The sequence below is a fragment of the Alosa sapidissima genome, chromosome 6 (genome assembly GCF_018492685.1).
Source record: "Alosa sapidissima isolate fAloSap1 chromosome 6, fAloSap1.pri, whole genome shotgun sequence".
NCBI classification, from domain to species: Eukaryota; Metazoa; Chordata; class Actinopteri; order Clupeiformes; family Clupeidae; genus Alosa; species Alosa sapidissima.
Genome location: NC_055962.1, coordinates 17,904,840 through 17,922,339, shown reverse-complemented (window position 1 = coordinate 17,922,339; position 17,500 = coordinate 17,904,840). Strand labels below are relative to the sequence as shown.

General features: G+C 44.1%; 1 protein-coding gene across 6 annotated transcripts in view; it reads right to left on the bottom strand.

Moving 5' to 3' along the window:
- LOC121712352 (kelch-like protein 29) overlaps positions 1-17,500 on the bottom strand; it is a 256,914-nt gene that overhangs the window by 101,240 nt on the left and 138,174 nt on the right. For all 6 annotated transcript variants that reach the window (XM_042096580.1, XM_042096579.1, XM_042096578.1 and 3 more), the window contains 2 exons: positions 11,840-11,987; positions 1,028-1,624 (listed from right to left, as the gene is read on the bottom strand). In XM_042096580.1, the coding sequence (XP_041952514.1) occupies positions 1,028-1,624; positions 11,840-11,987 (745 nt within the window). The remainder of the gene's footprint in view (positions 1-1,027; positions 1,625-11,839; positions 11,988-17,500) is intronic.

The window sequence follows — 17,500 nt, the reverse complement described above, 5'->3', positions numbered from 1 at the left end:
ACTCAGTTTGTCATTTAAGGGTTCACTCCAACCAGCTCGATGCGATTCTTCACAGGAAGTGGATTAGACAGCAAGACAAGTGTGAGTAATGGGAAGTGAAAGGAAGCAGTGTCTCACACGCCACAGATTTAGCTCCCCCAACCAGAAGAGCTGCCCGATCTAATCGCCCAGCGGCTATCTTAACTGACAGCAGCACTCGGCATCAGCGGCGTGGACACTTAATTGCAGACGTTTTATAGATCTCATAAAGAACATCAAATGAGCTTGGAGGAGCCAATCTAAACGCAGATTAAAAGGTTCGTTAAATTTGAAAATTGCTCGGGGAATTCGGAACATCTGTTTGGGCCCCGACACCTCAGAGTCCAAGGTGATCTTGCACAAACAACAATTTACAGACTTGAAAACATTTAGCAGCTTCTCCTTGATTGCTCGGAGAGCATATTGGTGCCAGTTCTGACCCGAAACTGGTGTAGACGCACCAGACCAGAAGTCTGCTGCTATTAGAGTGTGTGTGTGAGTGTGTGTGTGTGTGTGTGTGTGTGTGTGTGTGTGTGTGTGTGTGGGTTGGGGGGTGGGTGTTTGTGTGTACTGTAGGTGGGCAAGTTTGTTTTGTTTTCTCAGAGGAATTACAAAGGTTTCAGGGGAAGTCTCTTGCGACCACCGAAGGTTGTTAGAAAATAAAACAGCACAAACTCTCGTCTGAGAAACCTGCAAACTTTGGTCTCAAAGTCACCACCATTTTAAAGCACCTTCTGTCGTCCTTCATGGTCCTCTTGGGCTGGCCTGCTGCGAGCTTGACGATGGAGGGAAGACCTGGAGTACAGCAGCTTACTCACACATTTGCTTTGTTTGGAAGCAAAAAGAACACATTGCCAACATCGGTCATCTTTCCTCGTATACCTTTACCTGTGTTCAGTACCAGGTAGACTATGGTGCCTGGCTTGTACGTAGACTATGGTGCCCGATACCCGGGTAGCCAATGTTGCCCAATGCTTGGGGCTGCTGTGGAGGAGACATGGCTGCTTACCTTTGGGGTGTCCGGGGTCGGTGAACTCGTACTTCCCCATGCCCACTGTCCTCAGCATCTGCAGGCCGTTGGGGGCGTCCTGGGCTGGGCCGTTGCCGTTGGCTGCCGAGGTGGTGGGGGGTACCGAGGAAGGAGGGGGCGCGGGCTGCCCGTTGGTGAGGGGCAGTGCGGCGGCGGGCAGCGTGGGCAGGGGCAGGAGCGGGTGCGGGGTCATGTGCCCATTGCCCATGACCACGGCGGCGGTGCCGTGCGGCGAGGGGTGGACAGCGGGCCCCGGCGCGGTCAGAGGGGGCTGGCTGCCGGCGTAGTGCGGGGGAGGATTGGGCAGGTTCATGAGCAGGCTGGCCCTGGGGGGTGGGTGAGGGGGTGGTGGCGGGTGGTGCTGGCAGGACGCCGAGTGGGGGGGCAGCTGGAAGTGGGACGCCGTGACCATCGGCGGATGCGGGGGCATGGGCGTCTGGATGGACGGGGTGACGCCAATGACGGGGGACTGGACCGACACGCCCTGGCTGTAGACAGGTGGCTGAGGGAGGCCGTAGGAGTGGGCGAGTAGACCGGACTGACTGACCGCCACCAAAGGAGGCGCCCATGGGGGACCTATAGTGGAGGAGAAAGGAGAGAGAGAGGGAGAGGGAGAGAGAGGGAGAGGGAGAGGGAGAGAGAGGGAAGGAGAGAGGGAGAGGTAAAAGATAATTTTATTAACTCAGTCATTAAACCATGGTATCATTGCCTCATAGAAACATCCGATACATGACAACAGTACGGAAACCCATTTAATGTGAGTTACGCATGTGTTAGATCTGCAGATACAAAGGAACAAAGCAGCAAACCACTTTCTACTTCATGTATTAAAAACTACTCTCTCCACCTTCACACAACAAGGAGAAGGGAGAGGAGACAGAGAACAGGGAGAGAGAAGAGTAAAGATGTGAGGAGACTGGAAAGAGAGAGAAAATTGAAAAGAGAAAAGAGAATAGAGAGAAGAGAGAAAAAAGAGAAAGGAGAGAAAAGAGAGAGACGGGAGAAAAGAAAAGAGATAAAAGTAAAAATGTGAGGAGACAGGAAAGAGATAGAGAAAATAGATAGAAGAGAGAAAAGAGAGAAGAGAGAGGAGAGAAAAGAGAGGAGAGAAAAGATGTGAGGAGCAGGGTTTCCGTTGTCCGGTAATTACCGGACATTGGGCGAAAAAAAAATCTAATAACATGAAATCTCTCCGGTCAAATTGTCCGATTGAAATTGGCTAATAATCCCGCCCCCCTAACGCGATCTGAATTTGAAAAATAAGCCTTAAAATGTAGCCTAAGCCTATATTAAAGCAATACGTCCTCTGGCTATGTTTTTAAATGTACAGGCTCTACCGTTTGAAAGCTATTAAACAACACGCATAGCCTATGCTGCATTTCAAATAGGAAACATATCAAATAGGAAGCGCACGCTTAAAACGTCCATGTTAAACAACGAACAAATGAGTGAGGCGGTTCAAACATGGCCAGGCCCAGGCAGACTAGCCTTAAAAGTTGAGATTGGCCCTTAGGGATTGGCCCTTAGGAATTGGCCCTTAGGAATTGAGATTGGCCCTTAGGGGGAAGGGGGCCTTAAGGGCCCATCTCAATTCTCTATTTTCCATCTTCCCCTTCCCCCATCCCCTTAGTTTTGCGCGTGCACGTGAGACGAAGGGCTATCTCAATTCTCATTTCGATCGAGGGGTAGGGATAAGGGCAAGGGGTAAATACCCCTTAAAACCAAGTAAGATCGGGAGCTTACTTGAAACCGAGGGGTAAGAGAAATACCCAACATACACCGCTCACACCGGAAAAATAAGCACACCGAGAGATTCATTGACATGAAATGTTGACATTAATAAGGATTATAAAATTAAAATGGTAATTGTTTTATGTTGCATTCAATCTTGTGACCATATATTGAAGGTCCTGTTCTTCACAAGGAAGTTTTCAAAAATCACTGTTTTGTGAATGTTAACAGCACATCATTATTTGCGCGAATGTCTCGCATTTTACATATTTCCATGTCTACCCCGCGAATTGGCAGCATACCATGTCAGGAATGTAAAGTCCAACAGCAGCTAAATTCGCTGAACATTTTTACCGCTCGTCTGATATGAATGCTGCATAGGCCTACTGCTGCCGACTCCTTGCATAGGCTATTACAGGTAGCGATTGCTTCTGATGTCAAGTAACGACCATTTGGATATTATTGTAAAATATCAAAGGAGTTGTGGGATGTTTACATAGCAAACTGCATGTTTATTTTGTCCCCCATCCCCGTTTCATTCACCCGACCAAGGTAGGCTGCAAACGAACATAGGCACGTTCAGCTGTTGTTGAAATAATTCCTGAACGGTTTTATTCCGAGCTGAAAATGCAATTATAGCCTATTTGACAGAAGACAGGTTGCTAGTGACAAAATATTAGCTTTCAGTGTGGTACAATCTCTGTAAATTACGTTAATTCAAGCGTTTCAATCATCCAGCTCTCCCTTATGGTTGGCTAGTGGTATCTCATTTCCAAGGGGAATATTCTTCACCCCTATGTCTTGCCACTCGGTTTCGAGGGACAAGGGCTAGGGGTAAGATGAAGGGATAGGGGAAGGGGTAAAACAGAGAATTGAGATTGGCCCTTAGTCTCATGATTTCCAGACAGTCCTGCCTTTTCGAACTTGAGATATTGGTGGAAACTCCTCCTCATTTAGACATTAAAAATATGTATTGGCCAGGTGTCTATGTGTAATTACTTGTTGCTAGGTAGGGCCTGTATTCGTTTTGGCTCTGTGAAGCACTGTCACCTAATTTTACTTCCTCTTTTTACCTGCCTTGACATTTCAATCTTATGACTTAGTCTCATAATTTTTCCAGCAAATGTTGCATGACATTGTACAAACAGTATTAAATCAATTTTCTGGTAAATCAAATCAGCATACACATGTATATGATCAAATAAAATCACCACACATTGCACAAACAGTATTACATCAATTTTCTGGTAAATCAATCAGTATACACACACATGTATTTATGATAAAAAAATCAGCAGAATGCACTTAGCCAGGTTCTATTGTGTAATTACTTGTTGCTAGGTAGGGCCTGTATTTGTTTTGGCTCTGTGTGTCACTTTTACCTAATTCTACTTCCTCTTTTTACCTGCCTTGACATTTCAATCTTATGACTTAGTTTCATGATTTCCAGACAGTCCTGCCTTTTCAATCTTGAGATATTGGTGGAAACTCCTCCTCATTTAGACATTAAAAATATGTATTGGCCAGGTTCTATGTGTAATTACTTGTTGCTAGGTAGGGCCTGTATACGTTTTGGCTCTGTGAAGCACTGTCACCTAATTTTACTTCCTCTTTTTACCTGCCTTGACATTTCAATCTTACGACTTCCAGACAGTCCAGTCTTATGACTTAGTCTCATAATATTTCCAGCAAATGTTGCATGACATTGTACAAACAGTATTACATCAATTTTCTGGTAAATCAAATCAGCATACATACACATGTATATGATCAAATAAAATCACCACACTGTCTCCAGTTTTCCCCAACTTGACTAATTAAGAAGCGATAATAGGATATTTGACCGGCATATCATCAAAATGTCCGGAAAACGAAACCTCTGCTGGTCACTTTGACGGCACCATTTTTTTATAGCGGAAACTCTGGTGAGGAGACAGGAAAGAGAAAGAGAAGAGTAAAGATGTGAGGAGACAGAGGAGAGAGCAGAAAGCAACATCAGCATGTCTTTTACTTCTATCATGGGCTTAACTCTCTATACCCGCGACAGGGGGCATCTCTGGAGGGCCAGAGGAGAGCAGAGAAGAGAGAACGCAGCACATCAGTGTCACCCACAATCACAGCTCTGCCGTCTGTCCAGGCAGCAAAGCTAACACAGCTACGCTAACGGAGTCGGCCACAATCACAGCTCTGCCGTCTGTCCAACACGCAGCAAAGCTAACACAGCTACGCTAACGGAGTCGGCCACAATCACAGCTCTGCCGTCTGTCCAACACGCAGCAAAGCTAACACAGCTACGCTAACAGAGTCGGCCACAATCACAGCTCTGCCGTCTGTCCAGGCAGCAAAGCTAACACAGCTATGCTAACGGAGTCGGCCACAATCACAGCTCTGCCGTCTGTCCAACACGCAGCAAAGCTAACACAGCTACGCTAACACCACTACACTAACACAGCTATGCTAATGGAGTCAGCGACACAGAATCAGCATCTCTCTCTGCTCACAGTATCGGGATCAGTGTCAGAATTGCAAAACCACCAGCAAAACATCGGCAAACAGTGATTCCAGCGGGGTGCGCCTCCACCAATGAGGACGCATTTCCTCTCGGCCCCTCCCAGGGTGATCTAATATGTCTCCTGGAGTTTGTGAATAATGAACTGGCACTCGGTAGAGATATGATAAAAGCATAACCCTCAGAGTTGTTTGATTTTTCCACAGTAGGGAGCCTCTGGTTTGGCATGGCCTAAGTGTGTGTGTGTGTGTGTGTGTGTGTCTGTCTGTCTGTCTGTTACGGGTGTGAGAGTTACTGCTCAGACTGCAGCGTTTGTGTCAACTTGGAAAACATGACTTAACTCTGATTGAGTTATGGAGGGAGAGGATGTTCTGCCATCCCAATTAGGAGGAAGTCCAAGAGTGGAGACACAATGGGTACAGCTAGTCAGCCAACGCCACAAACTCACTCCCCAACTCTACTGTATAAATAAACAGCCTTGTAATCAGCAGGGTGTGTGTGTGTGTGTGTGTGTGTGTGTGTGTGTGTGTGTATGATTTATGCAGATGTTCTGTGTATCTCTTGGCGTCTGTGTGAGTGTGTGAACCACACACATTTGGCTCATGCCTCATGCGCGCACGCGCACACACACACACACAGAAAATGGGTACAGTTTTCATACCACACGTAGACAGCAGCACAGACCCAGAGAGTTGTCACGGAGACTAATCTAGGTCAGCGGAAAGCGAAAGCATGTTAGATTTCAGAGGCGTGGTGGTGAAAAACAACATGACCGTCTTCCAGAGTTCTGCTGCATCTGTACACCTCCCCTCGGTGCCTGTCCTGATTCTGGGCCAGACGTGCACCATATCAGGGCCAGAATAGGGTTGTGAGAAGCCGCTGCTCACTGCTGGGTGGTGGCCGCTGCTAGGGCTTTACCCAGAATGTATTGGTCCCGGGCCTGAGAAGAGGTGGCTTGTGGGAACAAAAGGGTCCACCCAGAGCAATTATAATCCAAATGTGCTAGATTTCATGAAATATGCAGATATGCGCACATACAGGACCACGCACACACACACGCACACGCGCACACACACACACACACACACACACACACACACACACACACACACACACACTAAAGTCACACACTCTCTCTCTTTCCCTCTCTCTGTCTCTCTCTCACACCCCCACAACCTTTGGGAGAGATAAGGAATTAAAAATAACCCATGCTGCTCTCCGGGGCCTATAGGGTAATGTGATATACTGTAGGAGAGCAATGTGTGTTATGTGTGCTATAGGGTAATGTGATATAGCAGAGCAAGTGATAAAAAAAGCCAGATTAAATAACATTATTCATGACCTTTACCCAGGATGCTCTGTGGTGTGGAGGACGAGCAGAAGCAGCTTTGGGGCGGGCGCGGGCGTGGGGTGTGGGGGGGTAGTGTGAGCGGCATCTGTAGTGGATGGGCAGCATCGGTGCTCAAGGAGGCCGTTTGCATGTGCATAATTCAGCAACCATGCGGCTAATGATTTCCAATACACCACTTAATTTCCTCCTCTTCAGCCGTCACCAGGACCCCCCCCCCCCCCTCTCTAGCACCACACCAGCCCCCCCCCCCCCCCCCCCCCCCCCCTCTAGCACCACACCAGCACCAGCCCCCCCGACCCCCACCCCCCTAGCACCACACCAGAGAGGCTCACTTACTCTCTCAGAGCCCCATGTTTAGACAGTTTCATTGATGGGAAATCTGGACGCCTTTTCAGAAGAGTGTGGCCAAGTCGTGTGCTCGAGAGCAACATCACTACTCATTTCCCCCTTTATCAGAGCCTATTAAAGGATTCATGTACATTTTCTGAACAATAATCTGGCTGCCGGTTTAAATATATATATATAATTCCATTTGAAGGAGGAACTCATTAGCACGGGCTAACATGCTCTCTCATTTGCATTTGAGCACATCGTCTGTACGGCTAATGAAAGGTTTTAGAAAGGAAAAGTAATTGCATTAACATTAAATGGATCCCAGTCTTGATTGCTCTCTTGTACCGTTGTAATTAAAATGAAAGCAGATGAAATATGAATCGTTTCATGAACACCCCTCAGTCCCCATTCTTTTTTCCCTCAGAATTTCTATTTCAATTTTCCAAACTTTTCAGTCAGATGGAGATTGTTGGCGTTGTGGGGTTCGCTTTTTTGAAGAGCAGAAATTAAATTGCAAATAAGGCAAAGGGCTTAACAACAGGGGTGAATCTGCAGTCTCACCCGTTTCATTTCAAACTTAACTTTAATTTTTTCCAGAATGTTCTCAGAAGCTGAGTTAACTTTATGTGGTCAGTGGTAATTAATTCACACAGTTGCCGTGGCTCCTGGGAATCTTGCTTTTGTTAAATGTAGCGTGGCACCCTGCAGCTAATGACAGCACTGGGGTTTGTGTGTATGTGTATGTGTGTGCGTGTGCGTGTGCGTGTGTGTGTGCGTGTGTGCGTGTGTGTGTGTGTGTGTGTGTGTGTGTGTGTGTGTGTTCACATAGCAACATCACAGTGAACATCACACCTGTGTTCTGCTTTGTGAGAAGCAACATGACATCCGCAATAGTGAAATCTCTCTCCCTTCTTCCCTACCTCCCCCCTTCCCTCGTTCCCTCCCTCCCTCCCCATCCCTCTTTCCCTCCCTCCCTCGCTCTCTCCCTCCCTCTCTCTCTCTCCCTCTCTCTGATGTCCTGCAGAGGAACCTGAGTGGAGTGGACTCCCGCTGAGCTGCACACAACATTAACAATGACCCCCCCTCAGACAACTCCCCACTGAGCACGCTCAGCAGGGCCCCCCACTGTGTCCTCCTCAGGGGGCCACAGGACGCAGCAAGGGCCACACAGAAACGCTCACATGGACCCCCACATCACACATGCACCCCACTCTACGAGTCAACCAACGGCTAACCAATGGCTAATCTTGAATCCTTGGATGACCCGTGCACCTCACAACACCCCCCCCCCCCCCCCCCCATCAAAACGTTGACCACTGTCCCAAGGGCCACGCAGGAACATAGACAAACTCACCACTGACCTCTCCTCCAACCCCAGAGTCAAACACGGGCCACACATTTAGGATGAGCAGAGTCCATCACACACTGCAGGCCTCACAGCAGTCAAGGTGAATCATAGCTCCATCTGACTCCTGTTTCCATAAAGTCAGATGTTGTTTGGTTAGGTGCACGAAACAACATTGTTTCACTTCACTGACTGATGCTAGTCAGTCAACCATGGAAACAATCAATATGGCCTTCTCTCCACCACCATAACAACTAAATTTCCCAGCTTTCCATGACTGGGCGATACGCTAAGAACTCTGAGCAGAGGGGACTTGAGAGTGGACTTCCTGTAGAAATATCTAACCTTTTTTTTGTGTGATCATAATTTTATTCATAATTTTATTTTTTTATCATTTTTACATTTTTTTTAAAAATGTCCCTCCAGACTCCGTCCACACACTTACAAAAGATAAATTTGCTCACACTTCATTCTAAAGTCCCAAAATGTCGGGTTGCTTCCACCATTCATCAAGACTTCTGGACAGTTTACAGTAAATGAAGTATTCTGGCTTTGGAGACCTTTTTTTTCTTTCCAGATGTGAAAGTGCCTTTTACTTCTGCCTATCCCCGAGAGGCTGCACACCTCTCTAAGTGTTTCTCTACAGTCTGCCTTTAGTCAAAGGTGTTGTTGTCTGTAGAGCTGCCTGACATCTCTTCTGTACGTGAGTCTTTCAGGTACAGCCTGTCTTCAGTCTGAAAGAAACTCGCCAGGTTCTGAGATGCCAAATCCGCACAAAAGAAACGAGATGGGTTTTTTTTAACGTGGACTGTGGTATGTGTGTGCCATTACCAGAACATTCAGCATTGACAGAGAGGTGGCAGGAGGTGGCTGTTTGGCTCTCTCACTCAAACAGCAGGACACTTCCTTTTAAAGTGCTCAAAAAGCCCTTCAGGACATATCACCTTGGACATTAGCCACAGCCACATAAGACCAAATGCACTCTGGGAGAGAATTCATTTGATTTATTTTCTCTCTCTTTCTCTCCCTCCCTCCCACCCTCTCTCTCTCCTTCTCTCTACCTGTATGCACGTGTGTGTGTGTGTGTGTGTGTGTGTGTGTGTGTGTGTGTGTGTGTGTGTGTGTGCTTGTATGTGTAGTGTGTGTATGTGCTTGTATGTGTAGTGTATGTGTGTGTGTGTGTGTGTGTGTGTGTGTGTGTGTGTGATTCTAAAAATGTGTGTAACTCATTTTTCCAAGGCTTTTTTCTTAAAAAAAAGAAAAGAACACAGTGCCTGAGAGGTTCAACTATTTGTTGTGATAAATATCTTTCAGTAACCTGGTCCACACTATGTCATTAAATGCTGGGCTTATAGCAGTTTTTATACAGCCTTTATTACACAGACACTACACCGTTAATAATTGCCACTATGAAATAGGATTACAATAGCTTAACATGCTAAAAAAATCTCTTTCCTCAGTGATATTGAACACATTGAGCAACACAAGTAGGTTTTGTCATGTACCTACAGTTGGTGATTTATTGTAATATCACAATGAAAACAATGAGGAAAAATCTAATCTTGAAGGGACGCAAATTTATTCTGACAAAATGGAAAATATCATAAAGAATATATTTTTTTAACAAAAACAAGTCGCCCAAAATTATTGACACCCCTGCTTGTAAACCTTCTTAAGCCTCACAAAAGGTCTAAAATATTCTCCTATGAGACTGCATAAAGTTGGAAAGTACAAAGCAAGGGATTTAGGACAATTCCTCTTTACAAAATCTCCCCAGATCGTCCAGATTCTTAGGTCCACACTTGTGCATTCTGCTATTTGACTCACCCCACTGTTTTTCTATGAAGCTTAGATCAGGGGACTGATGGCAATAGCAGAAGCTTGATTTTGTGGTCAGTAAACCATTTTTGTTTTGATCTGGACGTTTGCTTTGGTTCATTGATTTGATGAATGATCCAATAATGACACAGGTTTAGTGTCTTGGCAGGGATTGACAGATTTCCATTGGGTTCCAGGGTTCATGATACCATGCACCCTTATAAGGTTCCCAAGGCCTTTGGGATTAAAAACTGCCCCACAATATCACAGCCCCTCCACCACAATTCTCATTAGGCATGGGGTTCTTTTCAGTATAGTCATTCTTCTATGTACGCCAAACCCACCTAAAGTGTTTCTTGCCAAAGAATGCAACTTTAATTTCATCTGACCATAGACCACAATTCCAGACAAAGTCGCTGTAGCATTTAGTAATTCCTGCTGTTTACATTTGTAATTAAATTACAGAAAAGGCTTTTACTTGGCATATGCTACATATTATCTATCAGCAGTGAGGTCATTTTTGAAGATTTTTTGGGGGACTTGGTGACCCCAAGATGATACCTTTTTCCATGACTTTCCAACAGTGTTTTTTATGGAATGTTCTGCCTCTCTTACCATCCTCCATACTGTGTGTGTTGGGGCAAGATAACTATGGGTCTATGTCCAATCATATTTGTCACATTTTCAGTTGATAAAAACCTTTAATTATTGTTTTAATTGTAAATATGGGCATTCTCAACCAAGTACCTACATGTAGTTTTTATAATCATTTCCTCACTTACAAATGTCAACACACTTTCATTTTATTTACATTTAATGTATTCTCTTGTCTTTCCCATGTTGAAAAATTACTATGGGATTTAGCCTCTGTGTCACTGTATTGTCATATCTTAGTGAAAAAAAAGTCATGAACTACTTTTCAAAGTTTCACAGACACTCTGATTAACTTAAAGAAGCTAAATATAAATAGGAAAGTCCATCTGTTACATTTTGTATAAAAGATTTTCTAGGGGTGCCCATAATTGTGGTTGATCTATTTTTGTTAAAAATATTTATTTCTTTATGAGATTTTCCGTTTTGTCAGAATAAATTTGTTTCCCTTCAATGTTGGATGTTTCCTGATTGTTTACTATTGTGACTACAATAAATCATCAAAAGATAATTTTTTTATACCTGTTTCTAGTCAACTTTACCAAGGGTGCAAATAATTCTGGAGGGCACTGCATGTACCTGTTGGGCAATGGGACACAAGCACCAAGTGCCAGTTGAGGCGATAGTCTGTGCTAGCGATGAAACGACCTTTAAACTGCACTCAACAGATTTAGTAACACGACAAGGATCAGGTAAGGTGAAGCATGTCCCAAAATAACAGGAAGAAGAAAGTAAATAACCAGCAGACATAAATGAGTAAACAAGCTAAATCACCCTGCAGAGTCCCATTTACACTCCATGGGGTTTCAGCCATGCCCTAGAAAGGTGCTATATGCTGTCCCCATGGGCAGCACACACACACACACACACACACACAACAATAATTTAAAAAAAAAGAAAAAAGAAAAAAAAAAGATATATATATATATATATATATATATATAACAGCTATATATAACAGCCCACGGACAACAACCCACAGACAACTGGTGCTTTACCGTAGGCTGGTAAACACACACACACACACACACACACACACACAGACAGACATACCCGTGGGCTCGGCCTCTCTGTGCTGCTTGATTGGCGGCTCGTCCGTCTCCCACGGCGTGGACTGGTTGATGGGCGTCTGGCCCCATCGCACCCCCGGAGCCAAGAGGAGACCTGGGGCCTGAGAGTCTCCAGGAGAGAGCCCCGCTGCCTGGGGAGAGACCAGAGGAGAAAGGGGGTCAGCCTGGAGCTCCACACTCACAATAACAGAAATCAATCATATATATATATATATATATATATATATATATATAAAAAAACACAATTCTAATCTAACTGAAGCTGGATGGAATATACAATATATCACAATGACTGTCGGCACACGGCAATGGATACGACTGGATTGGAATGGGAACTAAAACTAATAATAATATGACAGTCAGGATCCAGGTTGGAACGAGCATATAAACACAGCCATCAGAGTTGAAATTACAATAAATATGAGTATAAGATTCTGATTTGGAACAAGAATATAAAGCAGAATGTTCTCACAAAATATTATGAAGAGAATATGGAATAAGGAATTGGAACAGTATTAGGAATGATGGTGTGTTTTTTATTTTTTTTATTCATTAATTCTTGAGATTTGGCAATGTCACATGTGTAAAATAAACACAAGATAGCAGATATATAATTAATGCAATCCACACAATCCTCCAAGATATTCAGAAATAATGCTTTAATTATAATCTGAAAAGTATTTCATTATACTTTGAAATGCAATGCAGGTCAGACACAAAGGCGGGTAGAGACAGAGATGACTCAAGCTGGAGTGAGAGAAAGGAGCCGAGCGACACGCTTACACATACACACACACACACACACACACACACACACACACACACACACACACACACACAGGCTCAATCTGGAGTGAGAGAAAGGAGTCGGGCAAGATTCCATAATCAGGAGAATAGTGAAGAGCTGAAAGTCAGAGACAGATTTTAAAGCACACACACGCTTACACATACACAAACACACACACACACACACACACACACACCGAAAATTACTTAATTTGACCTTTCTGATTTGTACTTTTTCAACTGAAGGATGAGAGAGTATGTCTGAAGAGCCACTTTACATGCAAATCATTTTAAATAAATTCATACATTTAATATTAACAGCTATTGCACACTGTACATGTTGCTCTATCATTTCTGTATGAATACAATGTTTAAGAATATCAGTTTGAGGTAAAGGTCTCTCGTTAATAAGACAGAGATTGGCATTAATTAAGACCCAATAGAGCAAATGCTGCATATTACGTATCTAATAAATACCAGTGCTGCCAAAGTAAATGCCTTGATCATTGCAATTAATTTAACAAAATAAAGCCAACATTTGGCGAAGGAAAAAATGGCATGGCTATTTACAAAACAGGACAAGTGTTCTGTTGGCTTAGAGTAGAATCTGTGTTCAAAGTTAAAACAATTAAAATTAAACAATAATATTTAATTTTACATTAATTAGGGGTGTAACTGTAAATAAAAATCACGATTTGGCATGTACCTCTGTATCGAAGTCACAGTTTGGTTCATTTTTGGTACAGTAAGCCTGTAATAACTCATATTCACTGACAATATTGCTGATGCTAGACACATATACGCAGGAATAGTATTTTGAAAAATTGACAAAATGTCAACGTTTTCGCCTACAGTTGATTACTGTTTAAGACTGCATTCGGTACATTAAAATCAGTACACTGTATCTGTATTGAACCAAACGTCCTGTACCTAATGTATTATGAATACATGCACCTTTACACCCCTAACATTAATTACATGATATTACAATTAATTATTATTATTATTATTATTATTATTATTATTATTAATATTATTATTATTATTATTATTATTATTATTATTATTGTCATCTATTTTCAATATATTAAATGGATCAGTCTTTCCCTTCTCACTCTTTATTTTACATCTGACTATCTCATCTCTATGGCACTACTGTATCTGAGGTTGTGAGGTAACTACGAGGCAGCAGCCTCCACTTCCCACCATTTTCTGCCGCTTCGTCACCTCTATCTGCTGCTTGTCTCTATGCCTTTATATTCTCCCTTACATGGTTGTCAGTGTGATTAAAAACATCTGCCAGCGAAATCAGTGCGAATTAAACATGTCACATGTCTGCAATCAAGACAGAGAGGAGTTTTATTGTTCAGCTCTAATTATGTCAGCTGAGAAATAAACAAAGACAACAGCACAAACAAGCAAGCAAGGACACCACGCAGAACGCTGTGGTTTATGGGCACGTCATAAGTTAGTGTGCTATAAACAACAGCACACAAATTGGCATAGACATTATTCACAGATTCATTTCTTTAAGAAATCCACAAAGAAACAATGATTAACGTCTCAAAAAAAGACACAGCCATAAAGATCGTACTCACAGTTACATCAGCTTCTAACTAAACCACATGGGCTAACCTTCAGCCATCATAATAAGTGAGCAGCTAAGCACTTTATTTTCACCAGCCAAAAACAAAGCCTACGGTCACTACTGAAAGTCAGGCAAAACAGACAGCAAACTTCTCAGACAAGAAATGTACACAGTACAATGAAGAGGCTATGCTGACTGGCTGGAGTTGGAAAGAAAAATGAAAGCCTTAAACCATGTTCATAAGGACACAGTGCTGGAGCCTTAGCAGCTGGAAACGTTAGCGGTAAGGAAGAACAGTGAGACACAATGTCATTTTATCCTCGGTTATTGTAAAGCCCTTTCTTTACTTTTGTCTCCAAAAACACTGTTTAAATAGAGAAAACATACGTATAGCTTAGCAAGCGAAGCACATATCAGATAGATAGATAGATAGATACTTTATTGATCCCCAGGGGAAATTCAAGAGTTTTCAGAGCACAAGTGTACAAGTTATCAGAGTACAAGTGTTAGTGGTGGCTATGATTAGCTGGGCATGGTTAGCAGTGTGCAACAGTAGTGGGGAGGGAACACGGAAGAGTTAGCAGTATGTATGGTTAGCGGTGTGCTGAGACAGGGATGGGGAGTGTTAGCTGTGGGTAGAGTTTGCGGTGTGCTGAGACAGGGATGGGGAGTGCTAGCTGTGGGTAGAGTTAGTGGTGTGCTGAGACAGGGATGGGGAGTGTTAGCTGTGGGTAGAGTTAGCGGTGTGCTGAGACAGGGATGGGGAGTGTTAGCTGTGGGTAGAGTTAGTGGTGTGCTGAGACAGGGATGGGGAGTGTTAGCTGTGGGTAGAGTTAGCGGTGTGCTGAGACAGGGATGGGGAGTGTTAGCGGTGTGCTGAGACAGGGATGGGGAGTGTTAGCTGTGGGTAGAGTTAGTGGTGTGCAGCTTTAGCATAGGGAAGTGTTAGCGTCGGTGAGCGTCAGCGCTGAAGGCCGGGTCAGAGTGATGGAGTTGAACCCCCCCCCCCCCGTGTCACAAGGAGCAGCTTTAAGACGTGGTGGTGAGCCGTGAAGCCCACTTCACACAAGAGACACACTCTGCTCCCAGAGTTAATGGAAAAGCGCCTCAATGCTGAACTCTGATCTCTCTCACTGTGTGTGTGTGTGTGTGTGTGTGTGTGTGTGTCTGTATGGTAGTGAAAGGAAAGGCCCTCACTGTTAAGCTCTGCTGGCTGTGAAAAGTGTGTTTCTCATTGTGATAATGGCCTTCCTGCTGAAATCTTCTGTATAACTGTGTGGTGTGTGTATGTGTGTATGTGTGTGTGTGTGTGCGTGTGTGTGTGGACCTCTGGTCCTTCGCTCTGTCTCTTTCTGTTCCATTATTCACTGTAATTGTGCTCAGCCAGCTCCATTTACCCAGCAGAATACGCACAGAGTTATATGCACACACGCACACACACACAGAGAGAGAGAGAGAGAGAGGCATACAATAATAATAATAATCTTTATTTATATAGCACTTTTCAAAACAAAGTTACAAAGTTCTGTACAATATCAACATAAATGAAAAATGACATAATAATATAACAATCAAATAATATATATTAATTCAATTAGAACTTAACATAAATTTGAAAAAGGAAAATAAACTTACAAACTTAAACTTAAATATATATAAACTTAATAGACGCGGCTAGAGGTGTTTGGTTGATTTCATTGGTTCCTGACCACTCATAATGAAGTAGTCACACACGCACACACGCACACACCTACACATACACAAGCTACCCTTTCAGTGTTCTCAACTTGAATTTGAGTACATCTGAATTTGCGCTCTCTTGAATAAAACAGAACAAAACAGAATAACACCAAGCTTCACAATTCACTGCTCAGGTAGAGGGAAACCTTCGCTGTATGTGTGTGTGTGTGTGTGTGTGTGTGTGTGTGCATATGGAGTCAACAACTGTCCTGGTTCTTCATCTCTTCCTGTCTCTGTCCATGACTTCTACATGGGTTCCCTTTGAACCCAAGGGGATCGCAGGAACGTAGAGTCACACCACAGAACACTTCCCAGACTAGGCCCTATCTATCTCTCTAGGGGTCTCTTTCTCTCTCTGTCTATGTGTGTCTGAGCATGTGTGTGTGTGTGTGTGTGTGTGTGTGTGTGTGTGTGTGTGTGTGTGTGTGTGTGCCATAATTCGGCGCCCCACCTTGTCACTTCCCATTTGTGTGTGCAGTTCATCTCCCTGCTTAGCCTAGCGATGCGCCTGCTAATCCGACTTACGACCCAGAACAAAAATATTACAATATCTGCCTCCCGTCCTAATCCCATTGCCTTTCATTCCCACTCCCGTAATTCCCGCTCCAAGAGTTCCTGCACTCTGAGCTCTCAGAGGTTCTGATCCCAGAGTCATCTGCTGCTAGAGTTCCTGTTCTGAGTTCCTGTTCCCAGGGTCCCTGTTCTGAGCTCCTGCCTTCGGAGTTCTGCCTCTCCAAGTTCCTCTCTGAGGTCCTTTTCTTGCTGTCTGAATTTCAACTGTGAGTTTCCTTTTATCATCCATACACACACACACAAGCACTCCCAACCACCCACCCACCCCCACACACACACACACACACATACAGTAGACCCACACATACACACACACACACACACACACACACACACACACACACACACACACACACACACACACACACACACACACACACACACACACACATAAACATACTGATCACACTCACTGTCCTCTGATCCTTCCTGCACTTTACACTTTTCTCCCTCACTCTCTCTCTCACACACACACACACACACACACACACACCACACACACACACACACACACACACACACACACACACACACACACAGTAGACCCACACACACACACACACACACACACACACACACACACACACACACACCACACACACACACACACACACACACACACACACACACACACACACAGTAGACCCACACACACACACACACACACACACACACACACACACACACACACATACTGATCACACTCACTGTCCCCTATTCCTTCCTGCACTTTACACTTTTATCCCTCACTCTCTCTCTCTCTCTCTCACACACACACACACACACACACACACACACAGCAGGAGTTAGGATGAAGCCAAGCGTTGCTCATTTTCTCTGCTGTTTAAACTCAGTGCTGGGTTACCGAGGCCTGTATCCCTTGCGACCCATTATCACTCTGTGGCAGATGGCTTTTCTCTGACTCAACAGAAAACAGCCTGGGACCGTGTGTGTGTG